Here is a 23,761-nt window from a genome sequence, read left to right as displayed (position 1 = left end):
AATTAGTATTTGCTTTAATGTACTGAGTGGTTAAATGGCTGTTTATCTATGTGGCTAATGAAATCCCTACAATTGTAAATTATATTCACATTGCTACAGGCAATGTCTGGTACATTTGACTTCTATGATGTGATTCATTATTAAAGGAAGTTTATTAGTCCCTATGGTGTACACCATGCGTTTCCTGTATATATATATACACGTAGTAACAAAATCCATCATGACTGGTATTCACTGACTAATAGAGCATTCACCAAATTTGTAAAATTGTTTGTTATGTGCGGTCCTTAGTTAATCTATTGCTGTACCTGAACAACTGCTCTCACTTATACAGGTGTTATTTTGTGCTTGAACCATTCCACTTGAACAGAAACATCCTGGAGCACAACCACCACCAATACAGGTAACATTATCATTGATGGTATCACATGTTTGAGGACACGAAGGTCCACATTGTTGATATACCTTACCAGGTGGACAGATGATAGCTACATTAAGAAATTCATCAAGTTACTATAATTTATTATGCAGATATGATAAGTTACACTTACGGCAAAAAGAAGGAGTCCTCCAGTTGGGAATAACAACACCAGCTGATGCACACTGTTCAGCATAAGTAGATATAGCATCACAAAAGTATTCTTCATCTTGTGTGACACAGTAGTCATACACACAATCTTCAAAAAAGTCCTCATGACTTACTACACTGTAACATGCTCCAAATACAGTATCAGTAACGTTACACTTTGATTCAGCTATTGGTCTAATATCAGGTGAACACTTTATAGGTGGACCGTGTAGACATGGGCAGTTTTCTTCTGTTTTATTAAACAACCAACTGTTGCCAAAATCATTCACAGAAGTTGTTTCTGAGCCAGTTGATAGTACAAGATCATCACTGTGATCATCGTTGTAGTTCCCACACAGTCCACACAATTGTCCTTGCCATTCTTTAGATGCAGTAATACGTACTCTACGGCTTCCATCCCAATGTATTTGCACTGGGAACCTCATTGTAAGGAACACTGTAGGATGCCCACCTGATCTGACCACTTGTACTCCAACAGAACTATACAGCACTTCATCTCCATCATTTGACTGTAGTACACCATTAATGTACACCTCTCCACCCCTGCCTCTTGTAAGATCGATTTTTAAATCTTGGCTATCAACAATTACTCTCACTGCTTCTGTTGCTGTAATAGCTTTGTCGCCATTGACTTCACTGTTTTTACCAACAATGGCAAAGTCATTTCCAACACATGGCTTAGAGAGATAATACTCACACAGTCCCATAAAGTCATATTTGCGTTGGTCAAAAGTAATATAGTGTGGGTCCCCATGTATAATGCAAGTTGATCCTCCACATTCTACATCTTGAAATTCACAGTGGAATTCTCTATTTTTACAGATGCAAATTGTGGAACAGTTAGGCTGAATCCTTTGGCCTTCTGCATACTTAATCCCCTTATGCTGACACACTATAACATAATAAAGGAATTTTTGATACACACAGTATTTATGATACATTGTACATCAATAGGGACCCGCTGATTATGCTCATTATTTTACCTATTATGCTATGCTGCACTGCTCAAAATTTTGCCCTATTACTCCACTTAAATAATGCTCAATATTCACCTATTATGCTCAAATTATGCTCGATATTTATAACTGTTTCCATATTTTTCTAGTAAATTTGCACTTTGTGGGAAAACAGTAAGTGGCTGAAGCACAGACTCTAAATCCTAGCTTGCTTGTCAAAGTGCATGCCACAGAAAAGATCGATATTCTAATAGATAGGGTTTCCACTCAAAATAGGAAGTTGCTTCATTTTGTTGTTCCTGGAGATTTTCACACAGATTTTCCTTTAAGATAAAGCAAATAAGTGCTAATGTGTTAATGAATTGTTTGCAGCATTCAATATTAGCATAATTTTAACATTATGTAAATATGCAAAAAGAGGTCATGTGACCAAAATCTTTTCATATAGGATTTTTGCTACAAAATAGGATAATGTCTCTGCTCTTTCATTGTTTCTGATGGTTTTCGCACAGACTAATAAAACAAACAAGTGCTAATATATTATTAAACTGTCTATTGCTTTCAATATCAGTTTTAACTGGAAATATCCAAAAAAGTGGTTATGTGGCCAACAATTCTGTTACTGCAGGATGTGCTATAGCACTAAAAGATGTAGAAGTCTTCATTAAAGTAAGAAATACACTTGTTGTGACTTAGACCACCCTAAAATACAATAATTTTGAAGTAAGCTGTCCAATATAACTATTATGGTATTTTTGGTCACGTGAACACTTTTTCATGTTTTTGTGTGTTACACTTATGCTGATACCCAATGCTAAATCCAATAATAAATTAACACTTGCTTGCTTTATCTTAAAGGTCAGTCTGAATGGAAATCACCAGAAAAGACAAAAGGAAGCATTTTCCTATTTTGAGTTGGAAACTGTCTGATCATTCTCTGACTGTTCTATTAGAGTATATTAATCTTTTTCTGTGATATATATTTTGATAAGCAAGAATTTATGGTAATGCACAAATGTTCTATCTATTATGTTAGCATTATGCTAAATGCTTTCAGGTACTTATTATTGCTCATTATTATGCCAGCATAATCAGCGGGTCCTTATACATCAACCTGGACTACAGGGATATTTGATGTGAATACATATGGTCAAGAATACATAATATATATATATACATATATATATATATATAATTAGCATTAAGCATTTGTAGTCATGTAGCTACACAATAATATATTACTGAATCATTAATAAATGGTAAATGGTTACCAAAATCATGATTCTGAATAATACTATAAATGTTGCTATCATGTGGGAAACTACTATTTAACTATGATAAAAGTTAAAATGTGTCCTGTTCCATTATAGATTCCAGATTCTGGAAACCTAAAGTTTCAATTTCTTAATGTTTCAAGTAATGTGTAAAATCCAAAGGGGTTTCCTGAAACCTCTGAAAATCCACCTCGGAACGCCTCTGGATTTGCTGATGGTAAGAATGGTTTGTGTAGTTGCTTTAGCTAAGTGCACACATTTACTAGGATTAAATTTCATTTGTCACATGTTTGCCTGATTTTCCAGAGTGAGATGATTTGATCGAAGGCATGCGATGCCAGTTTCTGAGCTAATTACTCTATAATATCAATATGTAACACTTTCACACCTCAGATCAAAGGAGCCACCTGGGTTACATTTCGTATGTAGCCCAGCTAACCAGGCTACATATGAAATGAAGCCAGGCTACAACTGGGCAGTAATTATATAGATGTTGAAGCCAAAATCGATTGTGGGGATCAATTAACACTCACGTGATTAAGATGCATGACTTTGATTTTGCCATGAAAACCACTCAGACGGAGAAAGAACAGGGTGTGAATAGCTAGATTTGCCTTCAAGTAAAACTCTATGTGATTGATCCGACAGGTAGTCTTTTATCCAATGTAGTACAGTAGTTTACCAGTAACTCCATAGTGCAAAAGTTTGTGAATTGGTTATTTAATATGTTAGCTTTAACTTCATTTTCAGTGTGTACTTCTCCATTACAGTGTAAAGTGTTGATGGATACCTTTCTCATACTTCTGATCTATTTCTAGAATTTTTTAGTGCATTTGTTATGATTGTAAAGAAGAGATGTGATATAGTTGTTATGGGAACTATGTACGATGGAGTCTTTGTATTTCTTAACATTGTGATAAGTTGACCAGTCTTCACTTGAATTTGTTCTGCGAGCTCAGTTGTATCTACATTGTTTCCTCTTGACAAACAGTTAATGTTATGGGTAAGCCAGGGTGGGTGATAATAGTATAAGATTTTCTCTGTGAGATTATGTCTGAACATGACTTACATAGAGTTTTAAATTCATCCCAGACCACATTACCGGGGTATTATGGCCATAAGTATTTAAAACATCAGAAAATTGGGCTATGTGATCATCGATGGCACAAAAGTCTGCCCTAGGCCATACTATAATGTTTTCTGGGTTAGCTGTGAGTTATTGCATATACTACGAAATGTGACTGAGACAATTTCATGGTCACTTATGCCAGGAATTACCTCACAAGATTCAATGGTTGAAGGATGATTTGTGAGCAAGATGTCAAGTATATTGTTTCTCGTAGGACTCTGAACTGTCTGAGAAAACCCATGATCAGATACAAAATTCAAAATATGGTTACATAGTGTTGTTGGGTAGCAACTGTCCATTACTGAGTTTATTGTAGGCCATTGTATATTAGGAAGGTTTAGATCTTTCCTATTTATAACTGAAGGGTTGGATTTAAAAGTGCTCTGAGTAGTGAGGTTAGTTCCTGGAGATAAATAATGTCAGTAGCAGGTGGTCTGTATATAGAACAGATAATAGATTTTAGTCTCCATGTGTTAGGGTAGCAGCTACGGTTTCACATTTACTGGTGTCTGTAAGGGAATATTCAGTAATATTCAAGGCATTTCTGAAAGCAAGTAAAACCCCACCATATCGATCAGATCTGCATAGTCGGGGTCGCTACTCTAAAAATGTAACTCGCTACATATTACTAGTTACTTCTATACAATGTAACACATTACAGCTGTTACAGGGTTACATATTACTCCCAGAGAAATACTAACTAGTTACATATTACATGTTACTTTGAGGGCTGTAACTAGTAACATTATTACATATTACATTTGTTTGTTACAAGCTATAAATTAAATTCAACCATCTAAATACATGCTCCCAGCTTACAACTAGCTACAACAGTATACAAGTGACACAAGTGAGACGAGCCGCGTTTCCTTGGTGTAGTTCAGCCTCTAAAACATACTTTGTTGTAGTATCTTGGTCTCAAAGGGCACTCCCATACACTATCACTCTTTAATTTGTTCTCACCTGTACAGCCGTATTCAGTGCTGTCAGGACCCAAAATGCAGCCAATCACGTGCTGGATACAACACACTTTAAAAAGAAGTACGCGTTACAATTTCCGGATGTGATATCCATTATATATTACTTGTTACTTTGTCATGTAAGCCGTTATATTACTTCATTATAACATAAGTAATATCATTATGTAATGCATTACAAATGTAACATGGGTGAACACTCTGAGTGACCTCACAAAGTTTATAAGTTAATATGGCATGGGCAGACTCCATAGCAGGAATGACATCATACATGCTTGGTAAGTACATCACATACAGTTAAACATACTTGGGGAAGGAGATGGAGTTGGTACAGGTGGGGTGGATGAGATTGAAGTGGTAGGAACTAAAAGGTTAAGGATATACCATGTTATATACCACACTACAGTAATATTTGTACAAGGGTACAAGTGTGTACATGTGCTGCTGCTACCTTTATGACACTAAATGAGTATACAAACATGTACAATTGTGCATGCACATTATTACATGTAACTATTAAGGTGTATGCATACTGTATAGCTATCTTTGCCGAGACAAACTATCCTGTGAGAATAAGCTGGAAAAGAAAATGTAATCTACATACATGAACCTAATTCATTTTATATTTATACCTCATGTCCATATACCCATTAAAAGACATACACTTAAACATACATGCACGGGAGGAAAACACAGTTGTAGCGGATGAAGTGGTAGGAACTAAGGTGAAGGATATATATCGTGTGTATATATATATATATATATATATATATACGTACATATATATATGTATGTATAAGGGATTCAGCCAAACAGTTTTTAGTTATGTAATTTTTAATATACCTATAATACTTACAATGCATTACAAGAACATGCTACTATAAAACCAAAGAGTAAAGGGTTTGTAGTCTTAACAGAAGTATACACAGTAAAAATAGAAATTTGACACTTAAAAATTTTCATTGTATGTTATTTCATCTCCACGAATGCTACACATTACACCGCATACACTTAAACACACCTGGGAAAGGAGATGAAGTTGTAGTGGATGAGACTGAAGTGGTAGGAACTAAAAGGTGAAGGATATACCATGTTACATATATACCACACTACAACAATATTTGTATTACAAGGGTATATGTATGTGCTGCTGCCTTTATGACACTAAATGAGTATACAAACATTTGTGCATGTTCATTTTTATCCATGTAACTATTAAGGTGTATATGTACTGTATAGCTATCTTTGCTGAGACAAAAGTATCCTGTGAGAATAAACTGGAAAAGAACATGCAATCTAGATACGTACATGAAGTCTTATTCATTTTGTGTTTATACTACTTGTCCATGTACCAATTAAATCACATACACTTAAACTTACATGCACGGGAGGAAGATGGACTTGGTACAGTTGCAGTAGATGAGACTGAAGTGGTAGGAACTAAAAGGTGAAGGATATAAAATTATAGCACACTATACATAAGGGATTCAACTAACAGTTTTTAGTTTAAAATGTCTATAAAGTCATACAATACTTGCAACGTATGTATTTATGACAAGTACATGTTACTATAATATATATATATATATCATAATACTGAGAGTAAAGGATTGACAGTAAAAACAGAAAATATTTGCAGTATATTAAAATAGACCCATGAACACTTAAAAATTAATTGTAAGTAATTTCATGTCCGTGAATGCTACACATTTCACCCTATACACTTAAACACACCTGGGGAAGGAGATGAAGTTGTAGTGGATAAGACTAAAGTGGTAGGAACTAAAAGGTGAAGGATATACCATGTTATATACCACACTACATCAATATTAGTATTACAAGGGTATACAAGTTGTGCTGCTCCCTTTATGATATTAAATGAGTATACAAACATTTGTGCATGCACATGTATGTAACTATTACACAATTTACCACTGTAAATAAGGTAAACAGACAAGGAGGACTCAGAATCCCAGTTAATAGAACTGGAACCCACAATTGTACATACAAACAGTGATCACGCGATCTCTACTCGTGGCAGAAGAGGCGCTATTTGGAATTGCTCATGCTGGATTCAGATTGAAGCTGCCACAAGAACTGTCATCCACCCACCCGCCCTTGACTATTCACTAACATCCACACTCACTTAACCTATGCAATCATACATGCCAGCACACTTGTTATAAATACATTATTTCACACTTTGGACACCCAGGGCATGGCACAGCCAGGCTGCTTGATGTGATTAAATACTGGCTACAGTAATAGAAATACAGCAGCTAACTTCCTCGCTAGGGAAAATGCAGGCGCATCTAACACCTAGCATCTAGCAATGTCTTGGGCTGCCCCATTTATCCCCAAACTATGCATAGTTCTAATGCATGCTATTTATACAGTAATACATGCAGGCCAGCTGACATAGGATGTTAAAAGGTGTATGGTAGGATGTTAAAAGGTGTATCTTTGCTGTGATGAAAGTATCCTGTGAGAATAAGCTGAAAAAGAAAATGTAATCAATGTACATGAAACCATATGTTTACATCACATGTCCATAATCACATGCACTTAAACATACGTAAACGGAAGGAAGACGTAGTTGTAGTGGATGAAACTGAAGTGGTAGGAACTAAGGTGAAGGATATATACCACAGTACATATATAAGGGATTCAGCCAAACAGTTTTTAGTTATGTAATTTTTAATATGCTTATAATTTTGCACAATACTTACAATGTATTACAAGTACATGCTACTATAATACTGAAGAGTAAAGGATTTGACAGTACAGGTAGTATAAACAGACAGTACATGCAGTAAAAATAGAAATTTAACACTTAAAATATTCATTGTATGTTATTTCATGTCCATGAATGCTACACATTACACCCCATACACTTAAACACACCTGGAGAATGAGATGAAAATGTAGCGGATGGGACTGAAGTGGTAGGAACTAAAAGGTGAAGGATATACCATGTTATATACCACACTACAACAATATTTGTATTACAAGGGTACAAGTATGTGCTGCTACTTTTATGACAATAAATGAGTATACATACGTTTGTGCATGCATTTTTATCCATGTAAAAGTGATGTGTACTGTATAGCTATCTTTGCTGAGACAAAAGTATCCTGTGAGAATAAGCTGGAAAAGCAAATCAAGACACACGGTAGTGTGTCGTGCGGCCCAAGAAGCCGGCGCGCCACACCCGTGAGTATATTGACAGGAAGAACGAAAACGTCATTTTCACACCTTTGTATCTCGGTGATCACTTATCTGATTGAAACCAAATTTGCTAAACATTTGCCCGCCAGCCAAGGGAGTCTACATTCCAAATTTGAAGGAAATCGCTCCAGCCATTTCCGAGATACGAGCTGCCAAAGTTTCGTTTTTTTTCTTCGTTTTTTTTTTCTTCTTCGTCTTTTCGCACATTTGCAAAAGTTGCTATAACAAGCAAACGCGTACTCCGATCGCCTTGAAATTTGGCACACAGAAAGGGAGTCCAAAGGCGAATCCTAGCATCAAATTTGGTACAAATCCAATGAATGGTTCAGGAGTTATGACCGATTATTCGCGTAAAACAAGATCGATTTGTTGTCACGCCTACAGGGTAAACCGCTTCATGGAATGAGTTGAAAATTGCTATGTAGATGGAGTAACCATCGTAGGAGTGCCTTTTGGTAGTTTGAAAGGAATCTAGATAAAGACCACGGAGATATGACACAAAACCCAACCTGTGTCACAATTACGCGATCGATTTTTATGAATAAAAAAGTATTAGTTTTCACGCCTACTAGGCAAACCGCTTAGAGCAATCAGCTGAAAATCGGTGCATAGCTGGAATAATCTTCATAGAAAGTCCTTGCAGTAGTACAGAAGAATCGGATTACAAACCACTGAGTTATGATTCGAAAGCCAACTCAGTGTAGCAAATACGAGATCGAGATACTCTAATAGAACAGTCACCCTAATAGAGCATTCGGCTAGTTTATTTATTCCATTATAGAATTTTATTACATCACAAGTTATTCTGTAGGGAGTTCAGCTGCAAACAGTTAATCTTATAGACAGTTCAGCAAGAAGACAATCACCATGTGGAGAGTTAAGCAAATATATCACTATAGAGATTCAGAACATTACAAGTCACACTGAAGAAAGTTCAGCTATAAACAAGTCATGCACTGTGTAGAGAATTCAGCTACAATTAAGTCACTCTCTAGAGAATTCAGCTACACAGAATTCAGCTACACACAAGTCACTGTGGAGAGAGTTCAGCTACAAACAAATTACCCTTTAGAGTGATCAGCTACAAACAAAACACTTTGCAGGGTGATCAGCTGCAACAAATCAACCTTTAGAGCGATCAGCAATGAACAAATCAACACAAATCTACCTGTAGAGAGATAAGCTAGAAACAATTATCCTGTAGAGAGTTCAGCTACAAAAAATCACCCTGTAGAGACATCAGCTAGAAACTAGACACAATGTAAGGAGTTCAGCTACAAGCAAATCACCCTGTAGAGAGTTCAGCTACAAACAAACCAACCTGTAGAGCGATCAGCTAGAAACAAATTACCCTGAAGAGAGGTCAGCTACAAAAAATCACCCTGTAGAGATATCAGCTAGAAACAAATCACCCTGAAGAGAGGTCAGCTACAAAAAAATCACCTTTTAGAGAAATCAACTACAAACAAAACACTTTGCAGAGAGTTCAGCTACAAACAAATCAACCTTTAGAGCGATCAGCAACAAACAAATCAACCTGTAGAGAGATAAGCTAGAAACAAATCACCCTGTAGAGAGTTCAGCTAAAACAAATCAATCTGCAGAGAGATCAGCTATGTACAAATCACCTTATAGATAGTTCAGCTACAAACAAATTACCTTGTAGAGAGATCGGCTACAAACAAATCACCCTGCAGAGAGAACAGCTACACACATATCAACTTGTATAGAGATCAGCTACAAACAAATCATCCTGTAGAGAGATCAGCTACAAACTAGACACAAAGTAAGGAGTTCAGCTGCAAACAAATCACCCTGTAGAGAGATCAGCTACAAACTAGACACAAAGTAAGGAGTTCAGCTACAAGCAAGTTACACTGTAGAGAGTTCATCTACAAGCAAATCAACCTGCAGAGCAATCAGCTAGAAACAAATCACCCTGAAGAGAGGTCAGCTACAAAAAATCATCCTGTAGAGAGATCAGCTAGAAACAAATCACCCTGAAGAGAGGTCAGCCCCAAAAAAATCACCCTGTAGAGAGATCAGCTAGAAACAAATCACCCTGAAGAGAGGTCAGCTACAAACAAAACACTTTACAGAGAATTCAGCTACAAACAAATCAGCTTGTAGAGAGATCAGTTACACACAAATCAACCTGTAGAGAGATAAGCTAGAAACAAATCACCCTGTAGAGAGTTCAGCTACAAGCAAAATCACCCTTTAGTGAGTTCAGCTACAAACAAATCAACCTGCAGTGAGATCACCCACAAAAACGCACTTGTACAGAGTTCAGTTACAAACAAATTACCCTGTAGAGAGATCAGGTAGAAGAATTCACCTTGTAGAGAGTTCAGCAGCAAAGAAACCACCATGTAGAGAGTTCAGCTGGAAACAAATCACCCAGTAGAAAGATCAGCTAGAAGAAGTTACCTTGTAGAGAGTTCAGTTACAAAGAAACCATCATATAGAAAGTTCAGCTACAAAGAAATTACCCCGTAGAGAGTTCAGTTAGAAGAAGTCACCTTGTAAAGAGTTCAGCTACAAAAAAACCATCATGTACAGAGTTCAGCTACAAAGAAACCACCTGTACAGAATTCAATTACAAACAAATCACCCTGTATAGAGATCAGCTAAAAGAAGTTACCTTGTAGATAGTTCAGCTACAACAATTCACCCTGTAGAAAGATCAGCTAGAAGAAGTCACCTTGTAGAGTGTTCAGTTACAAAGAAACCATCATGTAGAGAGTTCAGCTGCAAACAAATCACTCTGTAGAGAGTTCAGCTACAAAGAAACCGCCATGTAGAGAGTTCAGCCTCATACAAACCACCTTGTAGAGAATTCAACTACAACAAATCACCCTGTAGAGAAGAAGTTACCTTGTAGAGAGTTCAGCTACAAAGAAACCATCATGTAGGGAGTTCAGCTACAAAGAAACCACCATGTAGAGAGTTTAGCTGCAAACAAATCACCTGTGGAGAGTTCAGCTAGAAACAAACCACCCCGTAGAGAGATCAGCTGGACGAAGTCACCTTGTAGAGAGTTCAGCTACAAAGAAACCATCATGTAGACAGTTCAGCTGCAAACAAATCACCCTGCAGAGAGTTCAGCTAGAAAAAAATCACCCTGTAGAGAGTTCAGCTAGACGAAGTCACCTTATAGAGAGTTCAGCTACAAAGAAACCATCATGTAGAGAGTTCGGCTACAAAGACACCACCATGTAGAGAGTTTAGCTGCAAACAAATCACCTGTAGAGAGTTCAGCTAGAAACAAATTACCCTGTAGAGAGACCAGCTAGAAGAGGTTACCTTGTAGAGAGTTCAGCTACAAAGAAACCATCTTGTATATAGTTCAGCTACATTTCAAGCCACCCAGTAGAGAGATCAGCTGCAAAAAAATATCCTGTGGGGCATAATGGGCATGTAATAAATATATGTATATAATTTGTATAATTACTAATAAAATCAAAAATAATTGAAGTACTAAAATTCTTCTTTAAGTTCTTTTCTTCTTCCTGTAGTAAAGAAAAAACACATGGGTTAAAAAAGCCCCAAAGCCAGCCATAGGCCGGCTTTGCAGTATACAAAATACAAAAAGAAGTGATATCTAATCAAAAACAGCCAAGCTGTAAAAAAAAGTGCGGCCCCCAAAAAGGTCATGGTGAAAAAAGATGTGAAAGTTAATGGTTACATTTTAATAACGACAATTCAGGTGAATTTTGTGCCTCTTGGTCTTGGCACCAAATTCACCTGAATTGTTGTTATTAAAATGTAACCATTAACCTACCATCACAGCCATTTCTTGGCCGCCACCTTGGATTTCACATCTTTTTTCACCATGGCCTTTTTGGGGGCCGCACCTTTTTTTACAGCTTGGCTGTTTTTGATTAGATATAATCTACATATATAAAACCTAATTCATTTTATGTCTATACCACATGTCCATGTACCATTAAATCACATACACTTAACATATGTGGGAAGCTCAAGGAAGACAAACTTAGTGCAGCCGTGATTAAGACACACAGCAGTGTGTCGTATAGTCAAGAAAGCCAGCGTGGGTATATTGACAGGAAGAAAGAAATAGCTTTTTCATGTCTGCATAGCACCATGTTGTCTTCTAAACAGCACATCATTTTTGCATTATAGCTGTCCACCAGTGTAGGCCACACAGCAAATTTGATTAGATTTGTACCAGCTAGCCATTTGCGAGATGTGGGTTTCCCCCTTGTTTAATAACATTGCCGCTGTGCACTATGTTATACATATATACATGCATACATACATACACTGCTAAAAATAGGGTGTAATCCAATCACCTTTAGGGGAGTTTTAACTGCTGTGTGAATTAAGCTCTTTTGAAGGGAGTCGTAGTACTCCCCAGGAGTGCTCTAGGAGCAACTAAAAGGTGTTACAAATGTGTTACAATGCTCCCTAAGGGTTTTTTTCCCCGGGCTAGATGGAATGCTCTAGCCATCACCACCCCCAGCACTGGCTGTCAAGTGCTGGTCAGCTGGATAACACCAGTGAGGAATAGCTATAAAGGTGTCACAGTACACTTTAAAGGTGTTCTAGTGCTCTCCATGGTGGAATTGAAATAGTCTCGTGCCCAGCCGGGCTCGCGCTAATGTGCAAACACCATCTGGTGACAATGCTCGAGTTTCTTGGGCCCGGAAGTGCGATCTGTGCGATCCAGCCAAAATATTGGCTGGCCAATCACAATCGAGGAGTTGCATAATCACTTTAAAACACTGAAATACCATTCAATAATGGCTAGGAATAAAGTAAAACTCAAAATTGGGCGTTTACTTAATCCGATTCTTCATTTATCGGATAGCATATCATTTCTGGTGAAACGTCGAGTCACGATTCACAAGATGAGACCGGAAAAACAACTTGACAACAAACGTCTTGAATAGCGTAGGAGAGTAACTTCTAATAAATGGCTTTAAATGGTCTGCTTTTTCGTCTACTTCCAATACATTCATGCGATTGTGCAACTTCTCGATTCTGATTGACCAGCCAATATTTTGGCTGGATCGCACTTCCGGGCCCAGGGGGCTCGAGCATTGTCACCAGACGGTGTTTGCGCATTAGCGCGAGCCCAGCTGGGCACAAGACTAGAATTGAAGTGGGGTTGTTATAACATTCCAGTAACCTTTATGCTGATTTCAATTTATACTCAATGATTACCAACAACAAAGCACATTAGTAGTACACAATAATTTTTGCAACACTTTATACTTACTACATGGTTGTTTCCAAGTCACTCTTATAAAAGTTAACAAAATGTATTTATAACCTAATTTTCAATAGAAGCATCCGATTGTGGGTTTCAATATACCAAGGTGTAGGCAAACACCCTTACAGTGGCTTAGCTATTAATGGGAAGTAAATTGACATTTGTGCTATTCAAAAACACCCCCAAGTGCTACAGTACTCCCTTAGGATGTTGTAAATACCGTGGGTGTACATGAACACCTTTACGATGGGTGTACCTGTAACACCCCATTTTAACAGTGTATACATACATACATACATACATACATACATACATACATACATACATACATACATACATACATACATACATACATACATACATACATACATACATACATACATACATACATACATACAGACACACACAGACACATAGACACATAGACACACACACACACACACACACACATACATATATACATATGTATGAATGATGAATAAATACACTGCTTCCTATATAGACTAACTCAGATGTAATTTATTGCATCACAATAAATTGATGTTAACATATAATTATGCTTGCTAACATGCTGATTGGTGTGACGACAACACCCCTGGCAGTGTGCACTTGGCAAATTTGAGCAGTGCACACCACCATTGTGCAAACATCACTTACTGTGGATTTCATGGTGCTATGACAAAACACGAATAGCTAGTTTATATTCATTTATTTCATTCCTAAAGTATGCTGACTTCATTTACTTTGTAGAACGTAGATTTGCATTGTATTCATTCCACACCCACACCAAGGCAGGTTAAATTTAATTTATTGTGTTACAATAAATTACATATAAAAGCTGTACTGTATGCCATATCTGGGATTACCACATGACATATGCATATGAATATAATAAATCATTAGGTCAACAACAGCTGAATTTAGCAGTACTCACTGTAAGGCTTGTAGGATATATAAGTGCAGTGACATTAGATTGGTTTTCAAGGTATGCAGTTTGTAAAGTAGTTTAGCAAGTTTCGGGTCACGTGATGTGCCATGCCATCAAAGATCAAGTGGTCTATAGCTGTACACTATTCTATATAATATACACTATCTCATGTATAATATCATTTGTTATCATCATGTGATTGTTTGCTTGGTATATGTATTGCTATGTACACTGTTATGTGCTTAGCATTAGAGCGGCAAAGTAGGCGATGATAGAGCTTGGTGCAGTGTAAGGGTGGTGTGTGTATAGCTAGGCAAATAAAAGTGTAGTACATAATATATAATATTATAATGGAATCCTCAATAATAGTGGTATCGCTATTGCCCACTTGGGTGTGCCACAGCAACCACCATGGTAACTACCATGCTGTTCTTTGTTATACAGCTATACAGAATGACATACATACCTGGACAATCCCTGGGATAAACACACTTGTTCATAGCTTTATTAATGATCATTCCATCAGGACATTCACATCCATATTCTCTACTAATTAGATCACATACTTTGTCTTCTGGGTCATCACAATAACGATCACAACTATAAGTTGGATATCTCTTTCTGATCTGTCCATCAATTGGACAAGCTATAAAGAACAAAGATATTAACAGTGTAGTGTACATGTAGATTTAAAATAATTCAACTAGATAGCTATATGGCACTCAATTATCTAAGCTTATTTCACTACGTACATAGATATGAAATTGGCAATTTAGCTCAGCAGAGGCCCACTAATGTTCCATGCTACATATTATGAATTGTAATAGTCTACGGTAACCGTAGAATTTCCATGTTAACAGTTTCTGAATGTAGAGATGCTATACAAATTAAATCACACAAAATTTATTTTACTGTATGATACTGATTATAATTTAATCCAATCACTTTTGTAATACGCTTGCTCTAAGTGCCCCATGTAGTGTATTTTTCGTGCAGTTATATATGTGCTGTTACCTTTCAAATTGTAACATGATAAACTACAACTACTAGCTGGAGCTGAATACAGCTTAATTTTTGTATATGTAGGTACACCAGTACCACGATGTAGCTAGCTAACTACCTGGTGTGTAAGCTATAATATTAGTGTCATGCTCTAGAAATTGTTTCAGCATGCATGAAGATCCGAAATGAGTTTCAGTTATTTTGGAAGTAGTGAAGATTGCCTGTGCACATGCGTATCTCCATGAAACTTTCACTACTCACCATGCAGCATTAAAACAGTGATGCATGAGGCAAGAATCATTCTAGCCTTTTATCTGGTTTGTTTATGGCTCAGCACTCCTTTAATTTGCACAAGCTACTTATAAAGGATATGTTGCACACACATGACACCAATAGAGTCTATATAGCCAAAACTTTGGACCCTCAGGACTCTCAGAGATTTTCATCATGTGTAGTTATAGTGGCCAGTGGTCTGTAATTACGCATGTACACCATGCTAGCTAATAGCATTACTATGTGAGCATGCAGAAGTAATTTTGCACATCCATAATTTTCTGCATTAAAATATTTTCAGGCAGACCTTGACTTTTAGGAATTGAAGCAGTCTGGACTTGAATCACACAGAAATGTTATAACCGAAAATTTTTCAAATCTATGGTATGTAACAACACTACGAGCCATAGCAGGCTGTGTTAAGTACACAATGGTTATACAATGTAATCAACCATAATAGCTAGCTCCCACAAATAATATACGTATAGCATTACAACATACGTGGACATTGTTCTGGATGGACACACTTATTTTTACTGTCATGAACAACCATTCCATCAGGACATTCACATCCATCTGTTATAACTGCTGCAGGACATTTATCAACAGAGTAGATGCATCTAGCATGACAAAGAGGATGGGATGCATGGGTCTTTCTAATCTGCCCCTCAATGGAACAATCTAAAAGAGCTAAAAAGCAAGCAATACAAATAGCATATACTAACCCCTGTACTAAAAGCCACATGTATAATATTTATACTGTATTTTAATATGCACTTTGTAAGTATAATGATATTTAACTTACTTCTAGAACACAGACGTTGAGTAAGTCTCTGTGCCACCTTTGCAAGAGTTGCGTCATCTAGACTATTGGCAAAAAATGCAGTTGAACTGTCACCAGTAATTTTTGCTAGCTGCGTTAGATTAGCTTTACCAACTCCTACAGCATAGAGTTGATAAATATCCTGATTGTGAAAGTCCTCAAGAGTCTGTATAAATGTTTCAGGTGGCTCATCAGTTGGTCTACCATCAGTAACAATAATAGCGACATCAGGATAACTAGGCCTGAAGCCAAATGAGGAATTATCTTTGGTTTCATTAAGAAGATTAAACACAGGTACAAAGTATGTCTGCCGTCTATTGGGATAGTCTCTGCTTAATACATCTATAGCTGAAAATAGAGCTTGTCTAGATGTGTGCTGTTGTAGACCAAAATGAAAACTAGCATTATTAGCAAACAATACTATTCCAACCAAGTTGCTGTCTAAGCCAATATCCAAACTTTGAATTACACGTCTTGTAAATCGTAATAATGGCTGAACTGCATTACGCCTATGAATACTTAATGAAACATCCAGTACAATGACTAAATCAATTCCAGTTTCACAGCCTGTAACAACAATAATTATTGTAAACACAAACCTATATTATGCATCAATTAAATTATATTTGTGTACTGAAGTGTATATATAGCTACTTGCAATATTTGAGTTTCTAGACATAACATAAAAATTCAAAGTGATGAAAACATCATTAATTTCATCTTCCAATATTTCTGTATTGTAATCTTGTTATATATTTTTTTCTCCAAAACATTTTGTACTGGACAAGTGTAAGTTAAGTCTTTTGGCAGACAGCATGTGAGTATGACTGGAGTAGTTAAGGGCTCAATTACACACTGCCAGTGTAAGGACAATAAGTTATATCTGGATTGTTGGGGTGAGCCAGAGTAAGTTCAATACTAGTAAAAACTTGTTTGTCATATCTGTAGCCAATCATGCACAAAGATTACAATTATAATACACACCTAATCACTTCATCACCTTAAACCTTATTATGGATATGTGTCTTTACAAGATGGTGTTGAATGAATGACTCAGGGAAAAAAAAGGGCTAGCTAGTTGTAGCCAAAAGACAAGTCATAATAAGTAATTTTGACTAGTTGCAAATTACGATAAGGCTAGATATAAAGTGGCCAGCTGTATTACTCAACAGTATAAGACTAAGTCACATACGTATATTCAATATGTATGTGTACACCTTGTAAAACAATCTTTTTGACAGGGACATGACTAAAAGTACCTCAAAATCCAATCTGATATAGTTACCATCTCACTAAAAATTGCCTAACCATCCAACCTATAGTTGCAGTTACTTTTTCCTGCTTTTGTTTTACAATTAAATGTTTTAAAAGTTCCTTAAAATCTAATAGTGTAATTGATAGTTTATTGTACAAAAAATTCAAACCATGGATTATATACAGAAACCAAATTTCCTAACTCTATACTAACAGATTTCCAAACTGTATACTAACAAATTCTCTAACTCTATACTAGCAAATTTCAAACCTAATCACAAAATTTCCTATCTCTACTAATAAAATTCCTAACTCTGTTATCAAAATATATCTTTCTAGTAGCTACATTTTAAACACTGCTGCAGCAGATTCCAACCCATTCATAAAACCGATACCCATAATTATTAATTTATCCTACTATGCTATACAGGCAAAGTACCCAATTATGGCAGGATGTAGATAACTCATAGGGACTCCAATTTTAAACCACAGGCTTATCAATACTCTGTTATATTCAGCCATACAGAACAATTTGATCATGAAAACTTGTAAGATTTCTTTATATTGTCAGGGTACATTATTATGAGACAGTGAGCATATTATAAGATCAGAGAGGATTATAACTAGTCTTCGTATAATGTCAGATCAAAGTCAAGTGACATGATCTGACATTGTATGGCAATGCTTAGCAGCATGCATAAGCATGCCAAGTTGTGGCATACCCATGAAAAAAAGGATTTTCAAACCTTGGATGTGAGTATTTTGATACCCAAAACTCCTTCAGCAGCCATGCACTGTTACATTGTTAAACCACATACATATAAATCTGTAATAATAACATTATGATGATTTGATATGAAATTATCCAATGTGATGTTTTGTGACATGTATCTATATCAGTTATGGTTTCAACTGTAGGACATTTAAAACATCTTTAGATACCACTGAAATAGCGTGTGAGCATGTGGTAGAATGGTGCAGATTGCACTTCACTGAAAAGTGCAGGTTCAATTCCCCGAGTCAGACAACTTTTTTTTCACTTTTTTGAGCCTTTTATAGGTACACCTTTTTAATTGCTGTTCGACTGCTCCATTAGAGTAGCTGACTGTTCTATTAGAGTATATCGATCTTTTTTAGCGGAAATTGGTCGGTCATCCTTGACCGGTTTAGTAGGTAATTGGGCGGTCTTCGAGCTAATTGGTTGGTAAATGTCCGATGGCCGACCGTTATAATCCACTCCGTATAAGATAGAAAAAAATTGGAGCAGAAACCACGTAAAATGATCAAATCTGAACCAGGTATACTCGCTAAGATGTTTCCTACAAAATATTAAAATTTGACAGACATAGCTTTGGGTTATCCTTTATGGCTTCCTCACATGTAAATGCTGGTAATTATGAGACATTGATTATATTATGACAATCTGCTTTGAATTCAGGTGTCAACAACTACAAATAGCTTCCAATTTATGTTAATATGCACAAAATACTTGCTAATGTATCTTTTAATAAAAGCAATGTTTACCAACAGTCAATGCAGTATAGTTCAAATACATTGGAGTGGGGGGTTGTTGTGTTTTCATCTGCAGTAAACTTTGTTTGCAGCATTCACAGCATGAAATCATTGGACAATGAAGATAAGAGAGACTAGTTAACATAATGTAGCAATGCAAAATAATTTCATGCTGTGATATCAATGCAGATAGGGTCCAACGCAATTCATTACCTTCAAAGAATTGAACATTTGCTTCTAATAGTTCATCTTTAGACAACAGAATTTGGCTTGATTTTACATTGTATTAAGCTAAGTTTGACATCTTCAATAACACTCATGATTTGTGAAATTTTTGCACACTTGTAAGAACCAGCATATCAAAGCAATATAGCATGATATAAGGGGCAAAACAAGTGCCTACTAGCAATAATAGCACAATATGTACTGTCTCGTATTAGGGTCACTTAGGCCATACCTACTTGAAAAGTTGTTGCTTGGACACAACCAACCCAATTTTTTTGCAGTTTCAAGAAAATTTACATGTGGAATTTACTTTCTAATTGCTGCAAAATGATCATGATAGTCTCTAACTGATGAAACAGTCAGTAATTTTGATTTCATAAAGCTACAATTTGAGGCTCTCATAGGTGTAAACCCCATAGAAAGAGTACAATATAGATACAAATTTAATTTTGACATCTGTCTAGGCCACTGCCCTACCCCCCTGATAAAGGAAAATCACTATTCCACACCTTTAATCTTTACCGTCCTTTTTTTTCCTTTTTATTATCATACCTACCAACCAACCCATTTTTCTTGTATCAAGAACCGAGCAACAACTTTTCAAATTTGAATGGCCTTACCTTACAGAATTATCACCACCTACTAGAAGCAGATCTAGCTAAACTAGGGGTACCTGTATTGGAGGCTAATAACTGTTGCAACTTGTTGACAATGACTATATAGCTAGTCCAGTGTGTGAAACACACTCGACATGCGGTCCCCACAGGAAAATTTTTTAAACTTAGTTTTATGAGAATGAATTTGGCACTAATTTCAACCTTACCAAATTAGTATAAGCATTGTGAGCTGTTTTAACCAGAAAAAGGTATTCTCAAAATAGCCTTTCAAGAAGAATTGAGTATAGTATTAAAAGTTTAACTTTAAACAATTGGCCAGGAGTATGGCGGGATTGCTGAGATAGCAGTGCACAGATCAAGAAGGAGCGGTTCAATTTCAGCTCACACACAATATTATTTTTGTTATAGTTTAAAAGAAATTTAATGATGTATGTTCTATTAGAGTAGTTGACTGTTTTATTAGAGTATTTCAATTTTTAGCAGTTTTACATATAAATTTGACTCCATCTCGTTGATTCCTAGAAGTTAGTTTTTCTCTTCTCATTTTTGCAGCCCTTGTATGCTTAAGATATAGTTGCAGCTACACTGTAACTTCTACTATCTTCCTAGCTAGCACATGGTAAACTTTTTGAGGGGGTAATTCAGCATCCTAAGCACCCTTCCTAAATCCATGAATCCTTGGCTACCTGCATGCAAGCAAGAAAGGAAATAGGAAGGGATTTAATCCGATTCTAGGTCTTAATTCCCTTATACACTAGGGCTAAATTGTAGGTCTAGCTTACCTGTTCCTTTCTTCATTTGAGTATCTCGATCCTTTGTTACATGCATTGCCTAAACCCCCTCACCTGGGGTATAAATTTTGTCTAATCGTTTTCTTATGCCCCTCTTTTGCCTGCTTGGGGTGGGGAAATACTTTCGTGAATTAATCCCACTCTTTATGAATGTCTTCTTTACCACTCACTAAACAACTATTTGCTTCTTATTAAAAGTTATACACTGTAATACATGTATGTGGATGGCAATCTTATTATTACAAGTGTAAAGTAAACTTACAATTGAGTAACGATCACGGATAAAAAGCAATGAAACAAGGGAGGTTTGCAGATCAAGTGACATTTAGTTCCTAGCCTGTGTGATGACTAAAGTAAGGGTTAAATGTCAACTATGTAGTATAGCTGCAGGTGCAGATGACCTTTTTTGTTTCGTATCTGTAATCCGTAAAACTTCTCATTTTACCTTGCACTTGTTTGTTTACTTTACAGTACCATAATTCTTTGCCATTGCATACTGCATCAAAGGAAAGAATGGCATTGAGATACATCGCATAGCAGAATGTGTGTGTCGATTATCAATGACTTTAATGCAAAGCTGCCATTCCGCTTCTTTTTCAACTACATTCTACCTGTCATATAGTGTTACAAGTGACAAACAATATGAGAAGTGCCTCTGTAATCAATTATGTCACTATGGAATTCACAGTTGAATGTTCACCCTGAGTATCAATTGCGAAGTCATGATTTCACTTTGGTTCCAACTATGCTCTATCCATTATACAGCGTTACAAGCAAAGAACAGTATAAGAAGCACCTCAGCTTCTGCAGTTTGTGAAATGGCACAACTCAGGCTGAAGCAACAAACAAACAAAGATCAAGCCCATAGCCTTATCCATAGTCGAGTTATGCTTGGCTGGAGGCATTTCAGTGAAATAAAAAGTTTAAAAAGTTCATAAAAACTTGGTGGAATGGTTTGGTGTCACTCTGAAGACACTTATGGGCCTATACCAATACTACCAAGTTGTTATGAAGGAAAAGTGAGGCTGATTGTTGGGTTGGGCAAGAAAGCTTAACCTTCCATGATCCCTACTATACAGTACTACTGTACTGTATGATTATTACCATCAGTTTTGTAAATAATATTATAATCATCATTTAATGCAAAAACCACAAATTTTTGTGAGAACCTTTTGGCTTCTTTTGCATGGCTTTCAACTAACTGAGCATCACCTTTAACCTCATCACAATTATGTGGCTTCCCAGCACGGTGTTAAACTCTGTGTACCCACGGTACCAACTAATGCAATATGGCTATTACATAATCTGCTATAATCATTTCTTGTTGCTGAAATATGCTCTAAATATACCTTTATAAACTGTAATTGTACAAGTACGCGAAAAAATTTGGAATTTTCAACTAGAGTAGGGACCATAGCACATCGATAAAAAGTACTGAAACAAGTTGGAGTAGTCCATGATATTAAATCACTGTAAAACAATAAGAAGTGTTATATCCTACTGTGCATTTCTGTATCTTGAGCACAGTTAGGGACCATAGCACATCGATAAAAAGTGCTGAAACAAGTTGGAGTAGTCCATGATATTAAATCACTGTAAAACAATAAGAAGTGTTATATCCCTACTGTGCTCAAGATACAGAAATGCACAGTAGGGATATAACACTTCTTATTGTTTTACAGTGATTTAATATCATGGACTAGCTACTCCAACTTGTTTCAGTACTTTTTATCGATGTGCTATGGTCCCTACTCTATAGTTGAAAATTCCAAATTTTTCCGTGTAGCTACTTGTTTGTTAACTTTTTTTTGTAAATAATTTTATTATGACTGGTGAACCCACGCATACCGCACTGAAAAGGCACCGCGCGCTCCAGCTATATCAATTATCGTTTGAAAAGTGAAGTATCCATTACGCTTCGCTGTCGGCTATGTTCAACCAGTTACACAGCAGTACGAATCAAGAACTGTTTGAAAAGTACCTCTGCATATCAAAATAGCCACGATGAAAAATACGGACGATTTCCGTTTCAAAGGGAAGCCATCACGTGCTCGCGCCAAATCGACACCTTTCCCTGTCAGCAAAGATGAATGGGACACAAAGGAGGACACTGGTAAGTCCATGAAGAATGCATTGTACGTACTGCGGTAAGGTAATGAGGGTAATTCCGGACACTCTTTGATAAAAGCGATCTAACATTGGACTCACAACGCGTTAAGACAAACTCTAGGAATCGTTGTACAGCCTATCTTATGGTGCATCTGCAGTACAAGTTTCGTTTCGATACTATGAACTGCTGAGGAGTTATGAACCAAAATTTAACAGCGTGTAAAATGGCAATGTGGGGCTAATTCCGGACACTTCGAAAAACAAGCAAGTAGAGCCTTCCACAGGTTACCAATTCTCTTTTACAAGTATGCAGACTAAAGTACCACTCATCTGCAGCTTATAAATCAAGTAGAAAGTTCATACCATTTGGGAGAAAGGAGCAGTGCGTATTTTTAAAAGTTTGTGTAATTCGCGAATATTTTCTTTGTATTTCAACCGAACAGCTGCTGATAAATCGACTGCCACTCCGCCTGTGCTACATGGATTCTTACGGTTTTTGGTGTGCAATTAGCTGAGGGTATGGCCTTTCTATAAATCTTTGAAAATCAAAAATATGAACTTAGGCTGACAGGTTAGGCCCCTATTTGGTGATTATTAGTTTCTCATCCACCGCCTGCATCCTTCTTAAGCTACCGCATGGTAAGCCATTATTTACTCTGTGCATGCTCAGAAGAACACGTGATACCAAACTGTTATAATTTTTGTTGATGAACGCTACTGGCAATGCGCTATATATCGCCAGGAGAACTGTTGTTTTCCTTAGCAAATTGCTGCAGTGCCAGTTGCACTCGTGCTCTATCGACTTCAGGCTTTCGGTTGACTGTCTAAAAACAGT

At 36.6% G+C, this 23,761-nt stretch overlaps 1 protein-coding gene across 1 annotated transcript in view; it reads right to left on the bottom strand.

Annotated features, from left to right (window-relative positions):
* The window catches only part of LOC136263575 (mucin-5B-like), a 36,740-nt gene that overhangs the window by 4,140 nt on the left and 8,839 nt on the right, over positions 1–23,761 (bottom strand). Inside the window, exons 7-17 of the mRNA XM_066058188.1 lie at positions 16,401–16,985; positions 16,097–16,276; positions 14,787–14,966; positions 7,830–7,877; positions 7,501–7,551; positions 6,660–6,707; positions 6,306–6,365; positions 5,947–5,994; positions 5,233–5,289; positions 552–1,481; positions 309–488 (exon numbers count right to left, since the gene is read on the bottom strand). Of these exons, the coding sequence (XP_065914260.1) occupies positions 309–488; positions 552–1,481; positions 5,233–5,289; positions 5,947–5,994; positions 6,306–6,365; positions 6,660–6,707; positions 7,501–7,551; positions 7,830–7,877; positions 14,787–14,966; positions 16,097–16,276; positions 16,401–16,985 (2,367 nt within the window). The remainder of the gene's footprint in view (positions 1–308; positions 489–551; positions 1,482–5,232; positions 5,290–5,946; positions 5,995–6,305; positions 6,366–6,659; positions 6,708–7,500; positions 7,552–7,829; positions 7,878–14,786; positions 14,967–16,096; positions 16,277–16,400; positions 16,986–23,761) is intronic.

The sequence above is a fragment of the Dysidea avara genome, chromosome 8, assembly GCF_963678975.1.
Source record: "Dysidea avara chromosome 8, odDysAvar1.4, whole genome shotgun sequence".
In the NCBI taxonomy this organism is placed as follows: domain Eukaryota; kingdom Metazoa; phylum Porifera; class Demospongiae; order Dictyoceratida; family Dysideidae; genus Dysidea; species Dysidea avara.
This window is presented reverse-complemented; position numbering and strand designations above follow the sequence as displayed.